The following is an 18,895-nucleotide window of genomic DNA, read 5'->3' on the forward strand; positions in this document are numbered from 1 at the left end:
TATTTACAAGAAAACTTATATTTAATACAAATATTGCAATGCATTTGAATAAAACACATTACAGCATACAGTTAATTCGAAAATAGTAATTCGTTTACAAATTTTGCCAGCTGCATTTACAAGTTATGATTTAAAGTTTCGCTGCACTTTAGTTTAACAATTGTCTAACGACTAAACATACATATGTTTTGTATTTTGTTTTTATTTAAATAACTAGATACACGCTTGGGAATTCATTAGAATGCAACAGAGTTGAATGAATCTACGCGAGTGTTTCTGGAAAATGCAATTGAATTGGAGACGGAGGGCGGAATAAAAGTTGTGATATTTAAAATACTGTGGCACCTATAAAAAGAAGAGTATGTAGAGAGGCAAATGTTAAGTAGGTTGTGGCGCAGTATATGGATGGACGGGGGGAATGAACCTAATCCGTGTCATAGTAGGCATAATCATAGCTAGTATCCTCGTCAGCATGCGCTGGCCTTTTGCCATTGGACTTGCTCTTCTTTTCCTTTTGTTGCTCCTTTTTGCTTTTGCCAGTCTTCTTCTCAACTGGGGAACTGGTTGTCGTTGTTGTGGTGGTTGTTGTAGTACTTGTTGTGGGGCGTCTGGTAGTGCTGGCTATTGTAGTTGTTGTTGTTGAGCTGCTGCTGCTGCTGCTGCTACTGCTGGTCGTCTTCGGACTAGATGGCGCTGCTGCTTGTGGACTGTACTGCGAGTTATACTGCTGCGAGGTCTTCTCGGCCTTGTAGATGTCAGCGCGTAGCTTGTTAATGCTGGCAGCACCAAAGTTCAATGACTGCGCAGTCTTGAAGAGCTCATCCTCATCGCTCAGATCGGATTGCTCCTTCTGATAGGCAGACTGCTGTTGACTGCGCAGATGACTGTGCGCCTGCTGAAAGCCATGTGGCTGTCTGCTGCTAACTGGTGCACTGGTGGTGCTGCTGGTGGTTGAGCTGCTGGAGCGATTGCGTAGGAACTTAAAGCGGTTGCGTGGAAAATCGTTCTCGTACAGCTCCGGATGGTATTGACCATCGTCCTCATCCACGTTGTAGTACGGATTGGCAGTTGTGGGCAAGCTAGCAGTTACGGGCGACGTTTTCTTGCTAATGCTCTGCACGGCAGCTTGGCTAGGACGCTGTGTCTGTTGGGTTTGATAGAAGCTCTGCTCGTAGGATTTCTTATAAGTCGTAGGCTTGAAGGTAGTGGGCGTAAAGGCATCTCTGGCGGCATGCGTGGACAACTTCTTGACAGCAACAGCGGCACTTGGACTAACTGCACTGCTGGTGGTGGTGGTGGGATAGTGAATCTCATCATCCACATAACGTTGCGTGGTAGCCTTGTAGGTGATGCTGCCGCGATTGCTGATGACGCGCGGCCTGGCACTGGTCGCCGCCTTGAAGGGCGTTGGCTCCTGGTTGCCTACACGCGTCAAAGGCTGCGCTGGCGCTTTGGGACGCTGATACTGCGGCTCCAACTGCGCTGGCTTGCGCTGCGCCTGGAAGGGCTGCGGCTGTTGCAACTTGTGTCTGGGCAGCTCAACGAACTCATTGTGATTGACATAGTTGGACTCCTGGGGGCCCAGCTTTAGCTTGCGTGTGGTAATCACAGTGGTCTTGCTGCGGCGTGTGGTTTCCTTATCAAAGTCTTGGGCATTCTTGCCGCTGAGCTTGGTGGCGCTGGACACGGTGCTCTTGCGAAAGCCACTGGCATTGGGATTGTAGGTGGTGGGCTGTATGCGCTCCTGGGTTTGATAGTCGCTCTGGCCAAAGCTAAAGCGACTGGTAATCCCACTGCCCAGGCGTGGCGTGGTTGCAGCCGTGGGCGTCACCGAACTGGGCGTGGTGGATCTATAATGGGAAGTGAAGTCCTGGAAGTCTGTATTGTATGCAGCATGCAGCGTTATCTTCTTCAGCGCTTTTGTTGTAGGCGCAGCTGTTGTTGTCGTTGTTGTAGTGGATGCTGTTGTTTGGGCGCGTGTGGGCGTGGCACGTGTTTTGCCAACTGCCTCGGTGGTCTTGCGAGTGTAATCATTAACGTCATTGGGACGCACACGCTGCGCGGGCTCCTCGTCGAATTCGCGTCCACCATGACGGTTTGCAAAGAAGTGCGAGCTGTGGGAACCCTTGAAGATATCATCGATGTCTTCTGCACAAAGCGCAAGATAAGCGCATGATTAATTTGTGTAATAAATTTAAAGCTGCCATTGTCTAAAAACTTACGTTTTGAATCATCGTTGTTGTTGTTATTATAATTGTGGTTGTTGTAGTAGCTGCGCTCAGTGCTGGTGGTTGTGGTGCTGCTGCTGCTGCTTGTGGTGGGCGTATAATAGCTGGAGATGGGTCGCTTACTAGCAGGCGTGCTGTCCGCATTTAAATTGGAATTGGCATTGGAATTGGCATTCGCATAGTTATGTCTCGAGCGCGTCTTTGGCTGCTGCTGCTGTTGCTGCTCCTTGTGGCGACGAACATCAGCTGTAATTAAAGCACATTTATCATAATTTAAATAATAAATGATTATTGTGCGCATTACCGCTTTCGGCACGCTGCAAATGGAAGGTAGCCTCCTCCTCGTGGGCTGCTTTGCTCTCGTCACCGCCGCGATATAAATCGTTCAAATTGTTGTTGTCATAGTAGGCGGTGGCCTTGTCGCAATCAACGTCCGCCCAGTTGGCGCAAATTTGCAGCTCCTGATCGAAGGCCGTGCTGTTGGGGCAGAGGAAGCGATAGTCTTGCACCTGTTGGACAAACGAATTAGCTCTGCGATGTGATAGCTGCGCAAAGAGTAACAGCACAAGCGGGGGGAGCAACATGCAAAGTGTTAGAAAGGGTAGCAACAATTAGTAAGGCCAAAGCAAGGCAGCAATAATAACTAAAGAGAACAAAATAATATTTAAATTTGGTGGCAATCGGGTATATAGTTTATATAAATAAAAGTGCACTTCAATTGTTTTTCGCTGTGCAGACAAATAAATAATAAAATATGTTTGTTAATTGCTTAATTGTAGTATAAGCATACAGTTAACTCATGTTGTGTGTACTTAAGCGCAACGACAATATCGTGACAAAAGCTATAGCGTATAGCCTCGACAAGGCTTTTGAGATCTTTTACAACAGCAACAGTCAAGCAAGCCAAAAAGGCCGCTAACAAACTTTGGCATTTCGCTTGGCACTTGGCATTTGTGGTTAACCTAAGCAGATGCTGTGGCTGCTGCTGCTGCTGTTGTGGTTGCTGCTGTCGCTGCAACGGCAACTGCAGAACATACTTATTTGTTGTTTAATTGAAGTGAACGTTCTCGTTTCCAGCTGCGTTGAGCTATCGATATCGAGTAGCTGGCCACTATGGCAGTAGGCCAATTGACAATTGTTAGTTTTTATATTAGAAACTTGTTCTAGAGCATTGATGTTGTTGAGGTTTACACAGATATATTATGGTAAGACACTTGTGTCAACAGCAACAAGCAAAACACTCATTGCCAATTGCTACTTAGGCCAAAGTTTATCTATTTCGCAAATTGCCGAAGCTTGAGCGGCAGCAGGCGCTTGTCTGCGAGCAGGCCATCGCCAGCGTCTTGTCCGATGTGTTCAAGGGCAAAGCCAGTACCATATTCAATTACGGCGATTGGCCAGTTAACGACTGCAAAGGTGATCAGTGCGACAGTAAGGACTTGCTGGGGCGCATACTCAATGAGCTGTTTCGTCATGTCTATGGCCTGGAACTGAAGCTTGAGGTTAGCATAGCCATCAGTCATATGCTGCTCAACGCAAAGCATGAGGAGCCCACCAATCTGGATGCACAGCCAGGTGTTAAAAGCCAGTTTGTAGCTACGCCGCATGATGTCTATAGCTACATGGAGGGGATAATACGACGCAAGCTGCAGTCGCTGCCCACGCCCCATGAGTATCTGCGCTTCACACTCAGCATACAACAAAACAAGCTGCCCAAGAGTGGAGAGCTTAAGATCATACATTTGCCCAGCGTGGAAAGTCCAGAGTCGCTGCTGGTTAACACGCCCATGAGTGCGCTGCTGAAAGTCATTGCCGTGCTAGACAATCATGAAAAGTCGCATCTGCGCTATGACAATACCAAATTTATGGAACTGCTGCATGAGCTGATGGGCGCAGACTGCGTTGAGTCTACAGTGTTAATCAACTATACCATGCCCAAGTTGCAGCTGCTCAAAATGGAAGAGGCGAGCAACTCAAAGCTCTGGCGTGCGCTTTATCTGCGCGAGCGTCGTAAGAGCAAAAGTCTCAACGAGAAGCTCTCCAAGCTGCAGTTCTGGTGTCGCCGTGGCAAGCATTTAAAAGTCAGCGATCTAACTGCCAAGCTGCAGCAAAATTTCAACACCAAGCTCGAACTGGAGTTGGAGCAGCAAGAGGCGAAGCAGCAACAGCTAGCGCTGCAAGAGAGCGAAGCACAGCTGAGTACGCTGCAGCAGCAAATGTCCAGCTATATAAGTGGCATTAAAGGCGGCACCGAGCAGGCTGTATCCACTTTGCTGGACCTGCAGCAATTGGTAACTGAGTTGGGCTTTCAGCTGCAGCACAGCGAGCAGCAGTTGGCGGAAAAGAATCAAATGCTGAACAATCTGAATGCGCTGCTGGCGCAATCCAATGATAATGTGCAGCAGCAGCGTTTACTTTTCAAGCAGAAGCTGTCGCTATATGCGGAAATGATCAAACGCTTGTGGCAGCAACAGAATGCGGCATTTCAGACGCGTGAACAGCAGCGTGAGCAACAGTTGTATGAATTGTTTAACAAGCTATGTGCAGAGCTGCACAACCAAGGAACAATCATTACAGAAGCAAGCATTGCAACTGCAACAAACGCTAAGTAGCCTGGAAAAAAAAGTGGCTTGCCTTTGCTTTAAAAAAAAAGCAAGCAAGCAAACATTTATCGCACATTTAAAGGTCAAGCAACGTTTTAGGTCTCTTCTTCTAGTTATGCAGTCGCTGCAAACGAAGTCACGAAGTCGCAACACACACACACACACACACACACATGCACACACACATACTCCATGCTGTGTAGCTTTGCCATTTAACTGACAGCAACAGCAAGTTCGTTGCCTAAGTCTTTCCTTTTGCTAGCGCTTTCTAGCACTTAACACTTACCCCTATGCCCGGCAGCTTCACGCACACATGGAACATCTGACACTGCGTCTCTGGATCCGCATAGTAGCCGCCAAGTATTTTATCGCGACAAGTAAACTGCGTCTTGGGCATATTCTGCAAACTGTACGTTGGCCAGGGCCGTCCAAACAGATCCTCATCCTCGTCCAATAGCTGCGTCTGCGCCGGATCCAGCCAAAGCATCGTTGTTGCTGTAACAGAAATCGTGCGCTCGTTAATCTTCAAATCAAACTCAAGTGGGGGAGCCAAGACCAAGCTGCAGTCAGCCAGTCAATGTTGACCTTCAACTGTTGGCTGTGGCGCTCGCATCACTTTCTTAAGCATGCGAGGCCTAGGCATGCTCATGATTTATGTCTACAAGTACTTAATGCTGCACAAGGTTCAAGTTCTTGCTGTGTGTGCGCAATGTCTATGAGATCGTGTCTCTATATGTTTATTTTTTTTCTCGTTACTTCAAATTGACAGTCGTCTTGCGTCTCGCGTCTTTCGTTTTAGGCTTTTACATCGTTAAAATTTTGAGTTGAATGCAAAACGTACAAGTTCCCACACCGACACATGTCAATATATCTAACCAAATTGAACAGATCAATGTGTATATATATGAATTGTAAAGCAATTAAAATGTCATGTTAATCAAAGCTAACAGCAAAGCAATGTTGTTTGTCTATCAAGCTACTTTTATGGCCCAAACGCCTAATTACCATGACGTTTATGTAAGCGTGTTTTTTTTTTAGTTATGTTTTTGCTTTTTTTGGCTATTTTTTGTGGTTTTTTTATGGCCACTGTTTTGCAAAATGCAAGCGGAAGATGCGCTTGCTGCAATTAATGCAGTCGCAATTGCAGAACTAATGCTAATCGCCTAGACTAGCAACAACGTTTGTCTGTCTGTCTGTTCGTCCGTCTAGACAGACACAAATTGCTGTCATTATGCAATTGCAATCCCATTCATCATCAAGACGAAAGAAATGTTAGCAACAGATTCGCATTTAATTCAAATACAAATTCAAATTCAAATGAATTTCATTTCATTTTCAATTTCGACTTTTTCCCTTACATTGCTCGCGCAGTTGAAGTGAACTATGACTGGGCAGATGCTGCGCGATTGCCATTGTCTGCTCTTTTGTTTGCCCATAGCCATGCAGCTTAAACAATATCCAATTGCTTTTGTTTGCTTTCTCAAGTGAGTCGCACGCAGCGACCGATCAAGCTCAAGCTTCCGCAAGGCGTTGTCTGCACCCTAATGATCATGCTACAAAAATTGGCCAACAATAAACGCTTACAACTACTTGCGTATGCATATCATTATGGCCTGACCCAATATCGCTATTTACAAGCCTTAGGCGTTTTAGGGCTCTTCGCTTTATTGTTAAGAAGAATTCGTAACAAATTGCGCAGACATTTCGCCGATATTTAATTAAAACGCAAATATCATTTGTTGCTGCTGCTTTCAACAGTTTGTGAGCCTTGATGCATAATTTCTTATAATGAAAGATTAAAGAGCCAACGCCAGCTAATGATCATGCGAATTTGTTATCGATGATGAGCTTTGAGTGAACATAATGGAGCAGCTGTCATATATGTCTGTATATGCTTAATTATAAAAAACTGGAAGGTCAATTTAATGCGTAGCCCATACATCAAAGTCTCAAGTAATCAGACATTTTTTCTCTTTCCTTGTATTAAAATCTAATAAACACTTTAATCGATTTATGTTGTGTGGCATTTTAACGAGCTACGCTTAGCGAAACTAACAAGATTTCCTTTTAAAGATTGCCAAGAAACAAGAATTTTTTATTGAATTTAGCAGACGTTAAGCTCAGCTAATGTGTTTTTAATGCCAAATTGTATAACTTTAAATACTTTTTTAATTTTTTCTTTTAATGACAAGCATAAAATAAATTATAATTAGTTTTTCATTTTTTTCCATTAAAATATTTAACACTCAACTGTGTGTTGTTGAATAAATTATTGTTTTAATTTGCTTTCAGATTATATGTGGTTTCTTTTACTTGTTTATCTTAATAAGGAAAGGATTTATATTAAATACAACTTTTATATTTAATTTAATTTATTTTTGTATTAAGTTTACTTTAATTTGGTATTCAAGAATGAAATAATTTAAATAAATAAAAGAAAAAGCATCTTACATTACATTTTGGCTGAGTTAGTTTCATAACTTATTTTAATTATTTCTAAATTATATTTCGCGATGGGAAATCACATTTACTTAAAATTAATTTCTTTAATAATGCTTTAATGCTTACCCAACAAAATGGCGCACACTTTGTAAGTGATGCTCAACATGGCGCTGTTTAATCCGCAATTGTTATCCAAAATGGGTTTTTTTAATTTCTTAATTATGCAAAAGCGTAATCCAAAATCGCTTAGGCTGCTAGTTACAGTAGTTATTCACATGGAATGCACTGCAATCAAAACACGAAACTTGTAAGTATTGCAACATGCACAAATTCATTTTTAATATTTAACTTTTATACATAAATTATTATAATCATTTTGCAGTTGGAAGTTAGCACAATATTAACGAGCGTTTCTGGGGGCTAAGGAGGAAAATGTTTGTCATGCCTTGGCAGACAGCAGACGGCAGTCAAGTAGAAAATGAGCAGCAAAAAGCAGCTAAAATTCTACGTGCCGTATGTAAATGCGTACGTTAGTGTTTCGCAAGGTGCGAAGACTACGGAAAACCATTTAGAATGTGCAACGAAACGTTGAAGACACCAAACAAACTACATGCAGCTACACAGCCCCAAAAGCCAAGTGTCTTGTCTGTTGCTTGCTCGCTTCACTTGGCTGGTTAAACGCCAGAAAAACACTCAGTCATAGTCACACAGCACGGCACAGAGTCACAGCACAGCAAAGTCACAATAACAGTTTTTTATTTTTATTTTTGGTAGATCTTTTTGTGGTAAAGAGGCAACTACGAACCGCACGAGACGAGCCAGCGAGGCGCAGTGATGCGCGATTTGCGACTTTATCGTTTACGTTGTCGAAGCGAAATGATTTCTGAAAGCGAAAGGAAAATCCACTTGGGGCTCCACAATGGCACAAGCAGAAGCAGCAGCTGCCGTCGCCGCCGCCGCCGTCGCTGCAGACGTTGCGTCGTGTCGAGTCGCGTCGCGTCGCGCTGCTTTTGTTGTTGTTGTTGTTGTTGCTGTTGCTGCAGCGCACACGAGCCTAAGTTGGCTAGAAGCGCTAATTTCGTGTAGACTTCGGTTGTGGCTTTTGTGTCGCATGCTTAACGCATATTACGCATACGCAACGTGTGACAAGCGAGTGATGGACAGGAGTAACTGAAGTTGCACAGCAGCAGTCAGTCAGAGCGGCAGGCTGCCACTTACGTCAGCATTGTCTGCAGGGCAAATGTTTATGAGCAAGCAACCACACTCCCACCGCACTAAAGTCGCCACCGCCGCCTGCAATTACATGTACTCCAATATGTTTGTTTGTTTGTATGCTGGCAAACGAGCTGAGCATCGCGTCGGTTGCATCTTCCGCTGGTATTATGTCATAGTTAGTCATGGCAGCAGCAGCAGCATCAGCAGCAGCAGCGGCGACGGCGGCATTGTCATTTACTGACTCCACCAGCGCCAACTGTCTGTGCCAAGTCGGTTCAAAAGTCGCGTCGCTGCAGCAGCAGCCAAAGCCACAGCCACAGCCACAATCCGGTTCGCGTATATGGGTAAGTAGTGTGCCACAGAGTGGGGGTATGTGCGGCATTTTGCTGCAGTGTGGGAATTCGCACGCCCGTAGTTTTTGTGGCATATCTTCAGCTATTTTGTTGGGCGTTGCTGCATAAGCAGTAAGAGCGAGATAGAGCGAAAGCGAGTGCGAGATATTTGTTTGGCGTTTAATTTGTCAAGGCGACAACTGAAGGCGTCGACCGCAATTTGCCGCCTGTTGTCCATCAGCGTCGAGCCCATTTAGGGCTGTCAGCCGGTTCAAACAATCAGGCAGCAGCCAGCTTGGCTTGGCATTTCAAAGTTGAGGTTGACTGCCGGAAAATAAAATCTAAAAATCCCAGAAACTAAAACGTTTGCAAAGTCATGCAAAGCAAGAAAAAAATGTCAACTGCCTTCACAAAACGAAACGAAGACGAGCCTTGTGACTTTCAACCTGGCCTGGCATATGGCTAGATGCTTCCATGTTGTAGCTGTGCCTTGCCGCCGCCGCCGCCAGCAAGCCTTTGCCATTATTTTGTTTACTGCTTGCTGTTGTTTGCTATTTTTTCTAATTTTTAGGCATTTGCTGCAGTCAGCTGCAGTTGTAGATTATGTAAGCGCGTTGCCTGGCTAGAAAACATAATAAATGTTCAATTTATTTGTGGCCTACGTTTTGTGTCATCCTCTCGTCTGTGACTCACGCGATGCCAGGCCACAGCAGCTGCGTGGGAATAGCCCAGGTCATAAGGAAGTTGACCAATGCCAATAGCCAAAACAAAAGACTTCAGACACGAACCACTTTTGGTTGCTTAGCGTCAGCATTACAAAAAAGCTTAGCTGCCATAATTCTAATTAACACCCGCTAGCAATTAAATACACATCAATTACGCACTGACATTGATTAACGATCGAGCAGAGTCACAGACAATGGGCATGAAGAGCGGTCTTAAGAATGCCTAAGCGTCGGCGCTTAACGCTCGCTTGGCCTAAATTATTTAATATTTGCTCTGTGTGTCGTTTGGGGATTATATAAGCTTGACAGGCTGGCAGTAAAAGTGCCGAAAGCCGAAAGCATTTGCACAATGTGTGGGAGCCAAATCTAATGAAAAAAACAAAATGCATTCAGACATTCACCAACTGCAACTACAAGCACCAGCACCAGCAGCAGCAGCAAAAGTAAATTTCAATTAAGCTGAAGATGTGCTCAACAATCACTGGCTGGCAACTGGCGGCGTCTGGTGGCTGGCATTTGTTTCTGGCAGGCTAGCGACAAAGTAACGCAAGCAACTAAAAGAGAAGTTAGACAGCTGGAAAATATTTTTGGGTTGCGCGCAGATTTCAATTGGAATCGCAGCCAGTGGGCCCATTGAGTAATTGTACAGCAATGAGCATAAGCATGAGCAGATTTTCCTCATGATAAACTCCAGCTCGTTGGTAAGCCCCATCATAAGAAATTACACACACAGCGCCAGCTGAGATTTGGAACGCCTGCACGTGGCAATGCTGCCGCAGCTGTGCAATTTACTGTTTTATGATGCGACGACGCTTGCGAAATGCCAACAGACGCAATATGAGAGGACGCTGGCTACAATCACCAAATAAATGCGAAGGATTGCGATTCGATTGCGGTTCGACTGTCACTCAGTCAGTTTCTCATTCAGTCAGTTAGTTAATTTGACGTTTTTGGCTAACGCATGGCCGAATTGTGGTATTTTTTCGCAAATTTACTGATGCGCGCTTTTAATGTGACCACAAAAACGAAAGACTTAGGCAACGAACTTGTTTTTTTGATTTAGACGCTAAAGTGTGCCAGATTATTATTTGCACTCATAAACTGGCCAAACCTAAGTAACTTTAAGCAATCAATATATGCATAGAGCTAAAGAGAGAGAGAGGAAGAGTGAGCGAGCGAGAGAGACATATGTTTGCAGCTGAGTTGAGAATTTGCATAAAATGCGCATTAGGCTCACCCCCGCGTGAATGAGCCAGCATCACCATCACTAACTCAAGTCAAGCCACACCAAAGGCGCAACTTGTGCCGAAATCTCTGCAACGACGAAACGTGAGAAAATGTTAGAGACATTGCAGTTGCTATGCGCACAGATACTTGTAAGCGCATGCACAGCTAAAGACGAGTACAACAAATAAATAAAAACTAAAAATATGTATTTGCAAATTATGGGAATGGCAGCGGTAGTGGTGGTGGTGGTGGTGGTGCTTGCTGCTGCTGCTGCTGGCGGTGTCTTTAGACACTGATTTCGCCAAGAATTCGCAGATGCTGCAGCAAGTTGCTGTTGCTATTGCTGTTGCTGTGGTTAGACTATCTGTGACTAATTGCATGCCCATACAACTGCATTTTCGTAATTATATTTGCAACAATATGTGTGTGTGTGTGCATTATTATGCAGTCTTTGACTGCTTTGTAATCATGCTAATGAGCTTTCGACCACATTGTTGGCAGATTCTGTGTGTATGTTGCACAGACAAAGCCAAAGCCTGAGTGTCATTTCCTACGACAAGCACTCACATCTACTTAAATGCCAGCTGACCAGGATGCTTGCAAATTATGCGCATTTATTATGGCACAACTTATTCGTATTTATGTTAATTCAATTAGAAGGCATTTGCTTAAAGTACGGGCTGTCTCTTAGCTGTTGTCACTACTCGGCACTCAGCTGAACTTTGGCCAACGTTGCGGGTGTCTTCTTCAAAATTGTTCAAGTTGCCGCTGGCGTTGGCAACATCATCCGCAAAAGGCATTTAAAGGTGCGCCACTTGTGCTGATCGTTAGCTTTGGCCAAAACATGACAACAGAAACAGCAACAACTAAAACTACAACTACAGCCACAGTCTGTTGTTGCTGATTTATGCGTTTTGCAGCATTTAAATTGGCATTTATGTCAAAAGCGCGGTAAGTAATATTTTTTTAATACATTTCGCTTTATTTGTTTATTGGCATCGTCCTTGAGCACGATCATAACTTGCAGCAACTTCGACACTTTTCCAAGCAAGCAGCATCCAAAAGCAAAAGCCCTGAGATTTGTTTCCCATGGCTGCCAGTCTTTATATAACACGTTCGCCTAACTTTATTGAGCTGCCAAATGACAAGCGCTGCTTAATTGCCACAGCATTAAGCTAAAAATAATAATCATAATGCCTTAATGCTATAATTTGTAATACTGTATGCCGCTTCGCTTATTTCCTAATATTAAGTATACGACTAGTTTAGCATAATTTTGCACACAACAATTGCCAGCAGCCATCGCAAGCAGCGTTGCAGTTCCTAGAACGCTGGCAAATGCTAAACTATCAAACACCGTTCACCAAATGATTGGATGTGCTGTGAGCGAGACTCAAGACGCGCGAGACTGTTGCATATACATGTGTAGACAAAATGCCACTGGCCTTGGCGCATGCTGAGAATGTTGCTGACGAGTTAACGGCAGTAACAGCAACAGCATCTTTTGGCTTTCAATAGCTGCAGACTGTTACAGTTTTTAGTTTTAGCTTTTTTTTCTTCGTTTTTTATGTGAAAAAGTTTCAGCGGCATTGATTGGGCAATGTAACCAAAAAGTAAATGTGTTGGCGTAATTAATTAAACAAATTATGTGGCATTGCGCAGACGCAATTGACGTTTTTGGTGCAGCATCGCTGCCAGTTGCCAGTTGATTGCAATTTTTATTAATTTCACTTAGCGTTTATCGATCGATGGTGGGAATGCAACAAGGCTATAAAAAACAAGCAAACAGAGCTAGAGGCACAACTCTTATGGTCAAACAATTACAATTGCAGCATTTTGCAATGCCTGCGACTGTTGCTGCTGCTGCTGCTCCGGCCTGGCCACCATATAAGCCAACTCATGGGCACACCTGGCTACGGCTCCTTGGGCATACAACTATGATGTGTACTTTGTGCCATTTACAGTTAAAAATTCTTCAATTCTTTTGCGCCACGACTGGCGGCGCAGCTGCTCCGACTGCTTTGTCATTCATTACAAAAATTGTTTTGTAAAATTCAATCAATTATTAATTATACGCCTTGTTGGCAGGCATTGTGTGCAACATAGTTCGATCAAACAATGCGCCTACTTTAAGTGCTAGTGCAGCATCTTTACAACAAGCATTGCGTTGCTTCTTCAAATGTTGTTGTTCAATCTGCTGCTTGAAGTTTGGAAATCTTTAACAACCGCATCAAAATTAGTTTGGTTATTATGTTAGCCTTCGACGTAGTTCCGATCTCTAAGCGCAGATCGTCAAACTGAATTGATTTCTTGCATGCGGCTGCGGTTAACAATGTTTCTTTTCTTCGTTTGGTTTCTATTTTGTTTTATAAGCGATATTGCTGCTGCGTGTGGGAAAAATGGGTTTTCTTGCGGCCGCAGCAGCGCCCAAGTAGCATGTAATTTGTGTGCCCGGAAATGCAGAGACCGGGCCGACCCTTGCAGGCAGACATATGTATGATGGGTCTGCACGAGAGACACACAGGGACACACAGCGAGAGCATAAAGAGCCGTGACACAAAGTCACTTGGCAAGCTGACGGCATTTGGCGTTGGTTAAAAGTCACATTGTTGACCTTTTATTGCGATCTGCGGCGGCTGCTCGTACATTGGAGAAAAGGTTTTTGTTTTTTTTATCATGTATTTTTGTATTTTTTTGAATTTATTGTATTTTTCAAGTGTTGAAGCTGCTGCTGGCGGAGTACGTCCCAATCTCAAGCAACAAGCTTGGCTCATTAAAATAATATTTAACCTTTGAAATACTCAGAGACAAATACTCGTTGAATACAACAACAACAAAAGCACTCAAAGCATGCCACACACGAATATAGACAGACATATTGCTATGTGCTTTGTCTGCAGAGAGCCAACCAGCCATGCGCAATTAAAAATTAACTATTTAGTTTTAATGCCTCATCGTAGTATGCCAACAACGCCAACGCTGACGGCCCTTACCGCTCCGCTCCGCTCAGCTCAGCTTTTTATACATTTAAATGCTTAACGAGTTTTGACAGTCACCGCCTTGTTTTCTCTCTGCCATTGCAAATGCCCTGCGCAGGATTTTACATTTTCAATTAAATAAATATGTATACAACTAATTAGCTTGAAAAACAATGCTGTCACTCCTACATATACACATACATATTTATAATTTGTTGCTGATTTCTTGCTTACGATATGCTGCAGTGTATTCGCGCTTTTGTGTTGAACAATTTTGATTATTTTTTGCATAGCTTTCTTATTGTTTTGTTTTGACACACAGCAGGCTGCGTTTCGCATTTCGCATTTGACCGATTCACACGCTGAGATCTAAGGTTAGGTTGCTGAGAGCTGGGAGCTGGGGGTAGAGCGCAAGTGCAGCCCTGACATCAAATTTATTACGCTGATATCGCACCTTAGACAATACGTCGTCAACATTTGTCTGTTGTGGGCAATTTGCTTTGAGCTTACTGTCTAAACTGTTATGATTTGCTGAACAACAAATAATTTGAACAATTTGAAATTTGGCAATGAATTCTGCTTGAATGTTGCCACGTTTTTAATTATGGTTATGTGACTTATGTGAATTTTGACAGTCATAGCGAAATAAAGACAAGAAGCATTCAGTTATGCTTTAAATTAGTGTAAATACTTTAATTAAGAACGGCATGTTTTTGCTTGAACGACGCCATTTGTTGCGCCTCGTTTAATGCTGTTTTTCCTTCCGCCAGCGCTCATGCAATTTGCGCAGCATGTTAAAGGAGCTAAGCACAGGCACCATGACGGGCAAAAACAGTGGTATATAAATGGCATACTTTTGTTCATCCGGAAAATAAAGCTGCGCCAGCAAACTGGCATCAAAGAAGCCGCGCTCCGAGGCCACAAAAGAGCTTTTAGCCAGCGTCGACGCCGCCACTAAGCGATGCTCCAGCAAAGCAGTCTTGGCAGCCAATATGTCTTCATATGAATTCTTTATGGCATTGCCCACTTTATCGTCTATTACAATATAGCTAATCTCATCTGCAGGCAAAGCATATGAAGTTATTAATGTTTGTGGCTAATTCACGCTGTGCTGCTTACTCACCCAGCAGTTTAATGAGGCTCTGCAGCGTGTTGGTCGCCGTGGCTATATGACGTATAGCGCTGCGTCGCATGTAAGCCTCATATTCCCAGCGTCGTGGCGACAGCTGCTCTATGTCCACAGTCTTAATTCCCTGCACTTCCATATCACTGCTGATGTCCAGGAGCTTATGCAATTGATCCAGCATCACTTGCATATTGTCATTGGTGTTAACATAATACTCCACAGGCGCTTCATTCTGCATGTAGGCCAAACACACATGCTCCGGTGGATTAGCTATGATGAAAGCACCCCAGGGTGGCGATATAAAAGCATCCACACCATTGCTCGTCAGCATCTCGTTCTCGGTGTTGTAGATATGCAATGGTGCTAGATTGCAGGGCGGTATATACACTACAAGATTAATAACGGGCCTATCTGTTATGCTGCCGCTTAGATTCTGTGCAATGGAAGTGAGCAAATGCGGCAGTGCAGACTCTTGCAGTGCGTAATGACGACCCAATTTGCTGTCGTCCCGTATTTGGCGCTGGTCTGCCTCAATAGCAACGCGATATTTCCATTGCGTGCGCACAGTATAGTTGGATATGTCGGATAATTGCGCCAAAAAGGGTTCAAGATAGGCTGTAAAACGCGAAATGTTTAGTAAAGCATTAGAAGCACTTAAGGCAGCAGCTACTTACTCTGCGCTGCTAACCCTACATTCCACTTAGCATGCGTTAGTCTAGGCTTGGGATTCAGCACAGAGACAACCACATCATAGGCAGGCTGTGGTGCCTCAGACTTTTCGCCCAAACGTTCATCGGTGCTGAGTGTTTGACTGACGCGATGCGTTTGCAGTATCTTGGAGTGCAGCAGCTGCGTCAGTTTGCTGGAGGCTGTCAGGAAAGTAATACATAAGATTTTAAAATTTAATTAGGAGCTTAAAATACTCACTGCAATCGCTGCGCATTAACGCTGAGCGTTCGGTAGTCAACAGCAGTTCTTCCTGCAGTTTGGGCCACTCAATGATCATAAAATCGCCTTCATTCTGTGGATATTCCTGCAGCAAAAGCTTCTCTAACGCCGCTGGCGTGTGTGCCTCTGCAGCTCTGGCAAATGTCGGCAGCTGGCTAAACTCCACGTTCCATATTTCTAAAAGTAAGAGTCATTAATAGCTGACTATAACAACTTAATAGGTGCAGTACCGCTGCTTTTAAATGCAGTTCTCAGCTCGCTTATAAGCAGCTGAGCGCGATCCGCTTGATGTGTATAGATGGCCACTTGTACTGCGGCTTTGATGGGTACATCGCTAAGGCGTAATATGGCAGACGAGGGCAATTGTACTCTAGAATAAATTTTTGTTTATTAAAAATCTTGCATAGCTAACATATATATAACAGACTTACCTATAGACTGTGGTTGTCTTCCACCACATGGGCACGCCAATTACAACAATAACCACAATGAATGCTATGGTAGCTGCTATGCGATATTGGTCTGCAAAGATATAAATAAATGTCCATTAATGTGGTTTTTTTAAATATACACACAATTAACTTAAAACTGAAATAAATAAAATTTGCTTTTGCGCGCAACGTTGTACATATTTTTTATTTAAATTTGCTTGTTTGCGTTTATGTTTACAATCAACCGTTACAAATGTATAATTGCATGTGTATAATGATAGCTACACATTAAGCGTGTGTTTGTGTGTGTGCGTTGGGCCAGCCTAACAAGTAATATTGGCTTGGAATATTGACTCGCAGCATTATTCTCTATAGCTGCAGGATATGACAAAGACAGGTCCTTTGTCCAACGGCGTGTTGCGTGACACGTATTTTGTAAACTTCGTTGTACCCTCGCAGCGATAAACAATATTTAGCGCATTGTCCACAGGCGTTATAGTTAACAGCACCGAATCGTCGCTGATTTCATCCTCCAACTCATCCACCGTATCGTCCGCAGCATCGCTGTCAGTGCTTATACCATTTTCTAGCATAGCAGGCTGTGCTTGTGCTGCATCTGGCGATAGATATGTGATCACGGCAGCGCCTTCGGATGCGTTCAGATAATATACTAGATCAAGTGTGTTCTCGTCGCTGACCAAACCATCGCCGAGCACTGTATAATTGCCGTGGGACCAACGCTGCAGCTCGACGCTGCACATGGGTGTGATGGCATCCACTCCATACAAATCTAGATCGGTAAAGTCGCGCAGAAGATGGAACATAGCATTGCTGCGAAACAGCTGCAGCAGCTCCTCGATTGTTCCGCGTGCAGTGTTCAGGTCCAATACTTCATAGTTGTGCGCATTAGCAGGACCTTGGCGTCGCCACGCCAGCGTTTCATCATTTAAAAGTTGTGCGCGCGCCAGTTCAAATTTCTCACGTTTGAAAAATTCGTATAAACATATTTCCGAGTTCTCCTCGATGCGTTTTTGTATGCTGCGCCGCGTGGCCGCTTTCAAGTAAACATCGTTGAGTAACAGGCCAAGCACGGGCTTATTGTTAACGTCCGGCTGCAGATAGCTCGGACGTGGAAAGGCGCGCGAGGAGTCCGCAGCAGAGCTCTCGTTGGTTGCGCCATGGAACCAGCCATTTATGGTCAGTCGTGGATAGTCAAAGGTTGTCACCTCGCCCACCTGGTGAAAGGAGCGCGAGCCAACTTTGAAAAATGCAAACTGATTGTTTTTAGGTGCTATCTTCCGGTGCACGGGAAATTGTGGAAAACATTGCTCATCACTGGAAAATATCTCCAGGCAACCACCCTGTTGCTCATTCCATTCAGCAACATTGTCCCAGGGCGACAAGTAGTAGATGAAGGCTATTTGGCGATCCTTGAGCAAGTCGTCGTGTACGAGCAGATAGTCGCCACAGGTGTACATGCTGCATGAAGCCGACACATAGTCCAGCTTTAAATTTGTCACCTCCTCCAGCCATGGACGCACTTGCTTCCGCAATAGCTGCAGGAAGTTTGTAAGTAGCTTGCACTCAGCCATGTTGGATAGATCCGTGCTCTGGTAGAACTCATACAGATCCATTTGCTTGCGTGACCAATGCACTTTGTTTATCATTTCATCCACCAGCGTCTGGTTGCGCCCCTTACTTAGCAGCTCAGGCAGCAAGCAGATTTGAAATGGTTCCGCATATATTTGTGCGCCGGTTGCATCCTCTTTGGCAGATTTAGCTTGACTTAACCATGCTGACTGCAGCCATTGTGTCAGTTCCTTTTGCTGATAAGCGGTATTCAAACTTAACTCCACGTTCGCATTGTCTGCCTCGCTTATTCGCGCCAGTTTCTTATGCGGACCTTCGCTGTGTGCATCAAGTGGAGTTTCGCCATCAGCGCATTTGTCTGCAAGGGCAACACAATGAATAATATTGCATTAAGCAAGTTAATCAGGCGCATACCTTAAGTTTAATTTACGGCCGCACGCACACAACAAGCACCGAAGCAGATATCTCGATGCCGATGTCTCTTTATTCGGTGTGCCGGCTCTCTCACTTACTACCTTATAGCACGCTTTTCGTGTGTTTAATTATTCAGATACGTTTGCTTCCACTCACCTTCGACTTTGTCCTTTCGCTTGGCTTTCACTGGACTCGTCTCCTCCATTTTTTTAGAATATTTGTCTTAAATTAAATTTTATAAAACTTTTTCGTTTGCCAGTGTGCAATGCGCTTGGAAGTGTTGGTAAACCATCCAACGAAATTAAAGTTGGCAGCGCCATTCTATTTTCATGCAGTAGTTGGCAATTCTGTCATGCCATTTCAATTTTAAAATTTAAATTTTGGCAAAAAACGTTGCATTTTCTTTTCGCGACTTAATAATTGGTACGGTAAATACATTTTCAAAGGGAAAACATTTTTTTTAAAAGCACTTTCGAAATTCGGAGAATATTAAAACTCATATTATGTTATTCAATTATCTATTAATTTTGCGTAAATTTCAAATATAAAAACAAGTTGGCAGCGATAATGTTAAGTGGTTGGCAGTTCGCTCGGTATCATTAACAGAGATTGTTAATGCCATAACAGCAATAGTAC

The 18,895-nt window shown here is 43.9% G+C and overlaps 3 protein-coding genes across 5 annotated transcripts; 1 reads left to right on the top strand and 2 right to left on the bottom strand.

The window, feature by feature from the left end:
- Positions 1-44: 44 nt before the first annotated feature.
- LOC108603852 (mucin-5AC) lies at positions 45-8,146 on the bottom strand. 2 transcript variants are annotated; one of them, XM_017993006.2, is made up of 6 exons: positions 8,079-8,146; positions 7,400-7,558; positions 5,118-5,326; positions 2,533-2,737; positions 2,223-2,474; positions 45-2,148 (listed from the first exon to the last, which is right to left on the bottom strand). In XM_017993006.2, the coding sequence occupies exons 2-6, from the start codon at positions 7,437-7,439 to the stop codon at positions 425-427; spliced, it is 2,430 nt and encodes an 809-aa protein (XP_017848495.1). In that variant the 5' UTR covers positions 7,440-7,558; positions 8,079-8,146; the 3' UTR covers positions 45-424. The 2 variants fall into 2 exon arrangements, with proteins under 2 accessions (XP_017848495.1, XP_017848494.1); XM_017993005.2 differs by having other exon boundaries at positions 2,533-2,773.
- Positions 3,293-5,103, top strand: LOC108603855 (kinesin heavy chain). The gene is made up of 2 exons (XM_017993009.2): positions 3,293-3,433; positions 3,491-5,103. Exons 1-2 carry the CDS (start codon positions 3,431-3,433, stop codon positions 4,838-4,840), a joined length of 1,353 nt encoding a protein of 450 aa, XP_017848498.1. The 5' UTR covers positions 3,293-3,430; the 3' UTR covers positions 4,841-5,103.
- Positions 8,147-14,299: 6,153 nt separating the features above from the next.
- On the bottom strand, positions 14,300-18,524 carry LOC108604627 (prolyl 3-hydroxylase sudestada1). Of its 2 annotated transcripts, XM_017994176.2 has the most exons (7): positions 18,416-18,523; positions 16,256-16,346; positions 16,055-16,194; positions 15,804-16,001; positions 15,551-15,745; positions 14,874-15,491; positions 14,300-14,809 (listed from the first exon to the last, which is right to left on the bottom strand). In XM_017994176.2, exons 1-7 carry the CDS (start codon positions 18,462-18,464, stop codon positions 14,496-14,498), a joined length of 1,605 nt encoding a protein of 534 aa, XP_017849665.1. In that variant the 5' UTR covers positions 18,465-18,523; the 3' UTR covers positions 14,300-14,495. The 2 variants fall into 2 exon arrangements, with proteins under 2 accessions (XP_017849665.1, XP_017849664.1); XM_017994175.1 differs by lacking the exons at positions 14,300-14,809; positions 14,874-15,491; positions 15,551-15,745; ... (1 more) ...; positions 16,055-16,194; positions 16,256-16,346 and adding an exon at positions 16,443-18,203 and having other exon boundaries at positions 18,416-18,524.
- Positions 18,525-18,895: the final 371 nt, after the last annotated feature.

The sequence above is a fragment of the Drosophila busckii genome, chromosome 3R, assembly GCF_011750605.1.
Source record: "Drosophila busckii strain San Diego stock center, stock number 13000-0081.31 chromosome 3R, ASM1175060v1, whole genome shotgun sequence".
NCBI lineage: Eukaryota > Metazoa > Arthropoda > Insecta > Diptera > Drosophilidae > Drosophila > Drosophila busckii.

Bases quoted from the DNA above. Each gene is read 5' to 3' on its own strand.
- LOC108603852 (XM_017993005.2), bottom strand. From the start codon at position 7,439: ATGTTGAGCATCACTTACAAAGTGTGCGCCATTTTGTTGG. The intron at 5,327-7,399 runs GTAAGCATTAAA...TTTCTGTTACAG, and splicing joins AGTGTGCGCCATTTTGTTGG to CAACAACGATGCTTTGGCTG. The intron at 2,774-5,117 runs GTAAGTGTTAAG...CTCTTTGCGCAG, and splicing joins TGAAGCTGCCGGGCATAGGG to CTATCACATCGCAGAGCTAA.
- LOC108604627 (XM_017994175.1), bottom strand. From the start codon at position 18,464: ATGGAGGAGACGAGTCCAGTGAAAGCCAAGCGAAAGGACAAAGTCGAA. The intron at 18,204-18,415 runs GTGAGTGGAAGC...TTGCCCTTGCAG, and splicing joins GCGAAAGGACAAAGTCGAAG to ACAAATGCGCTGATGGCGAA.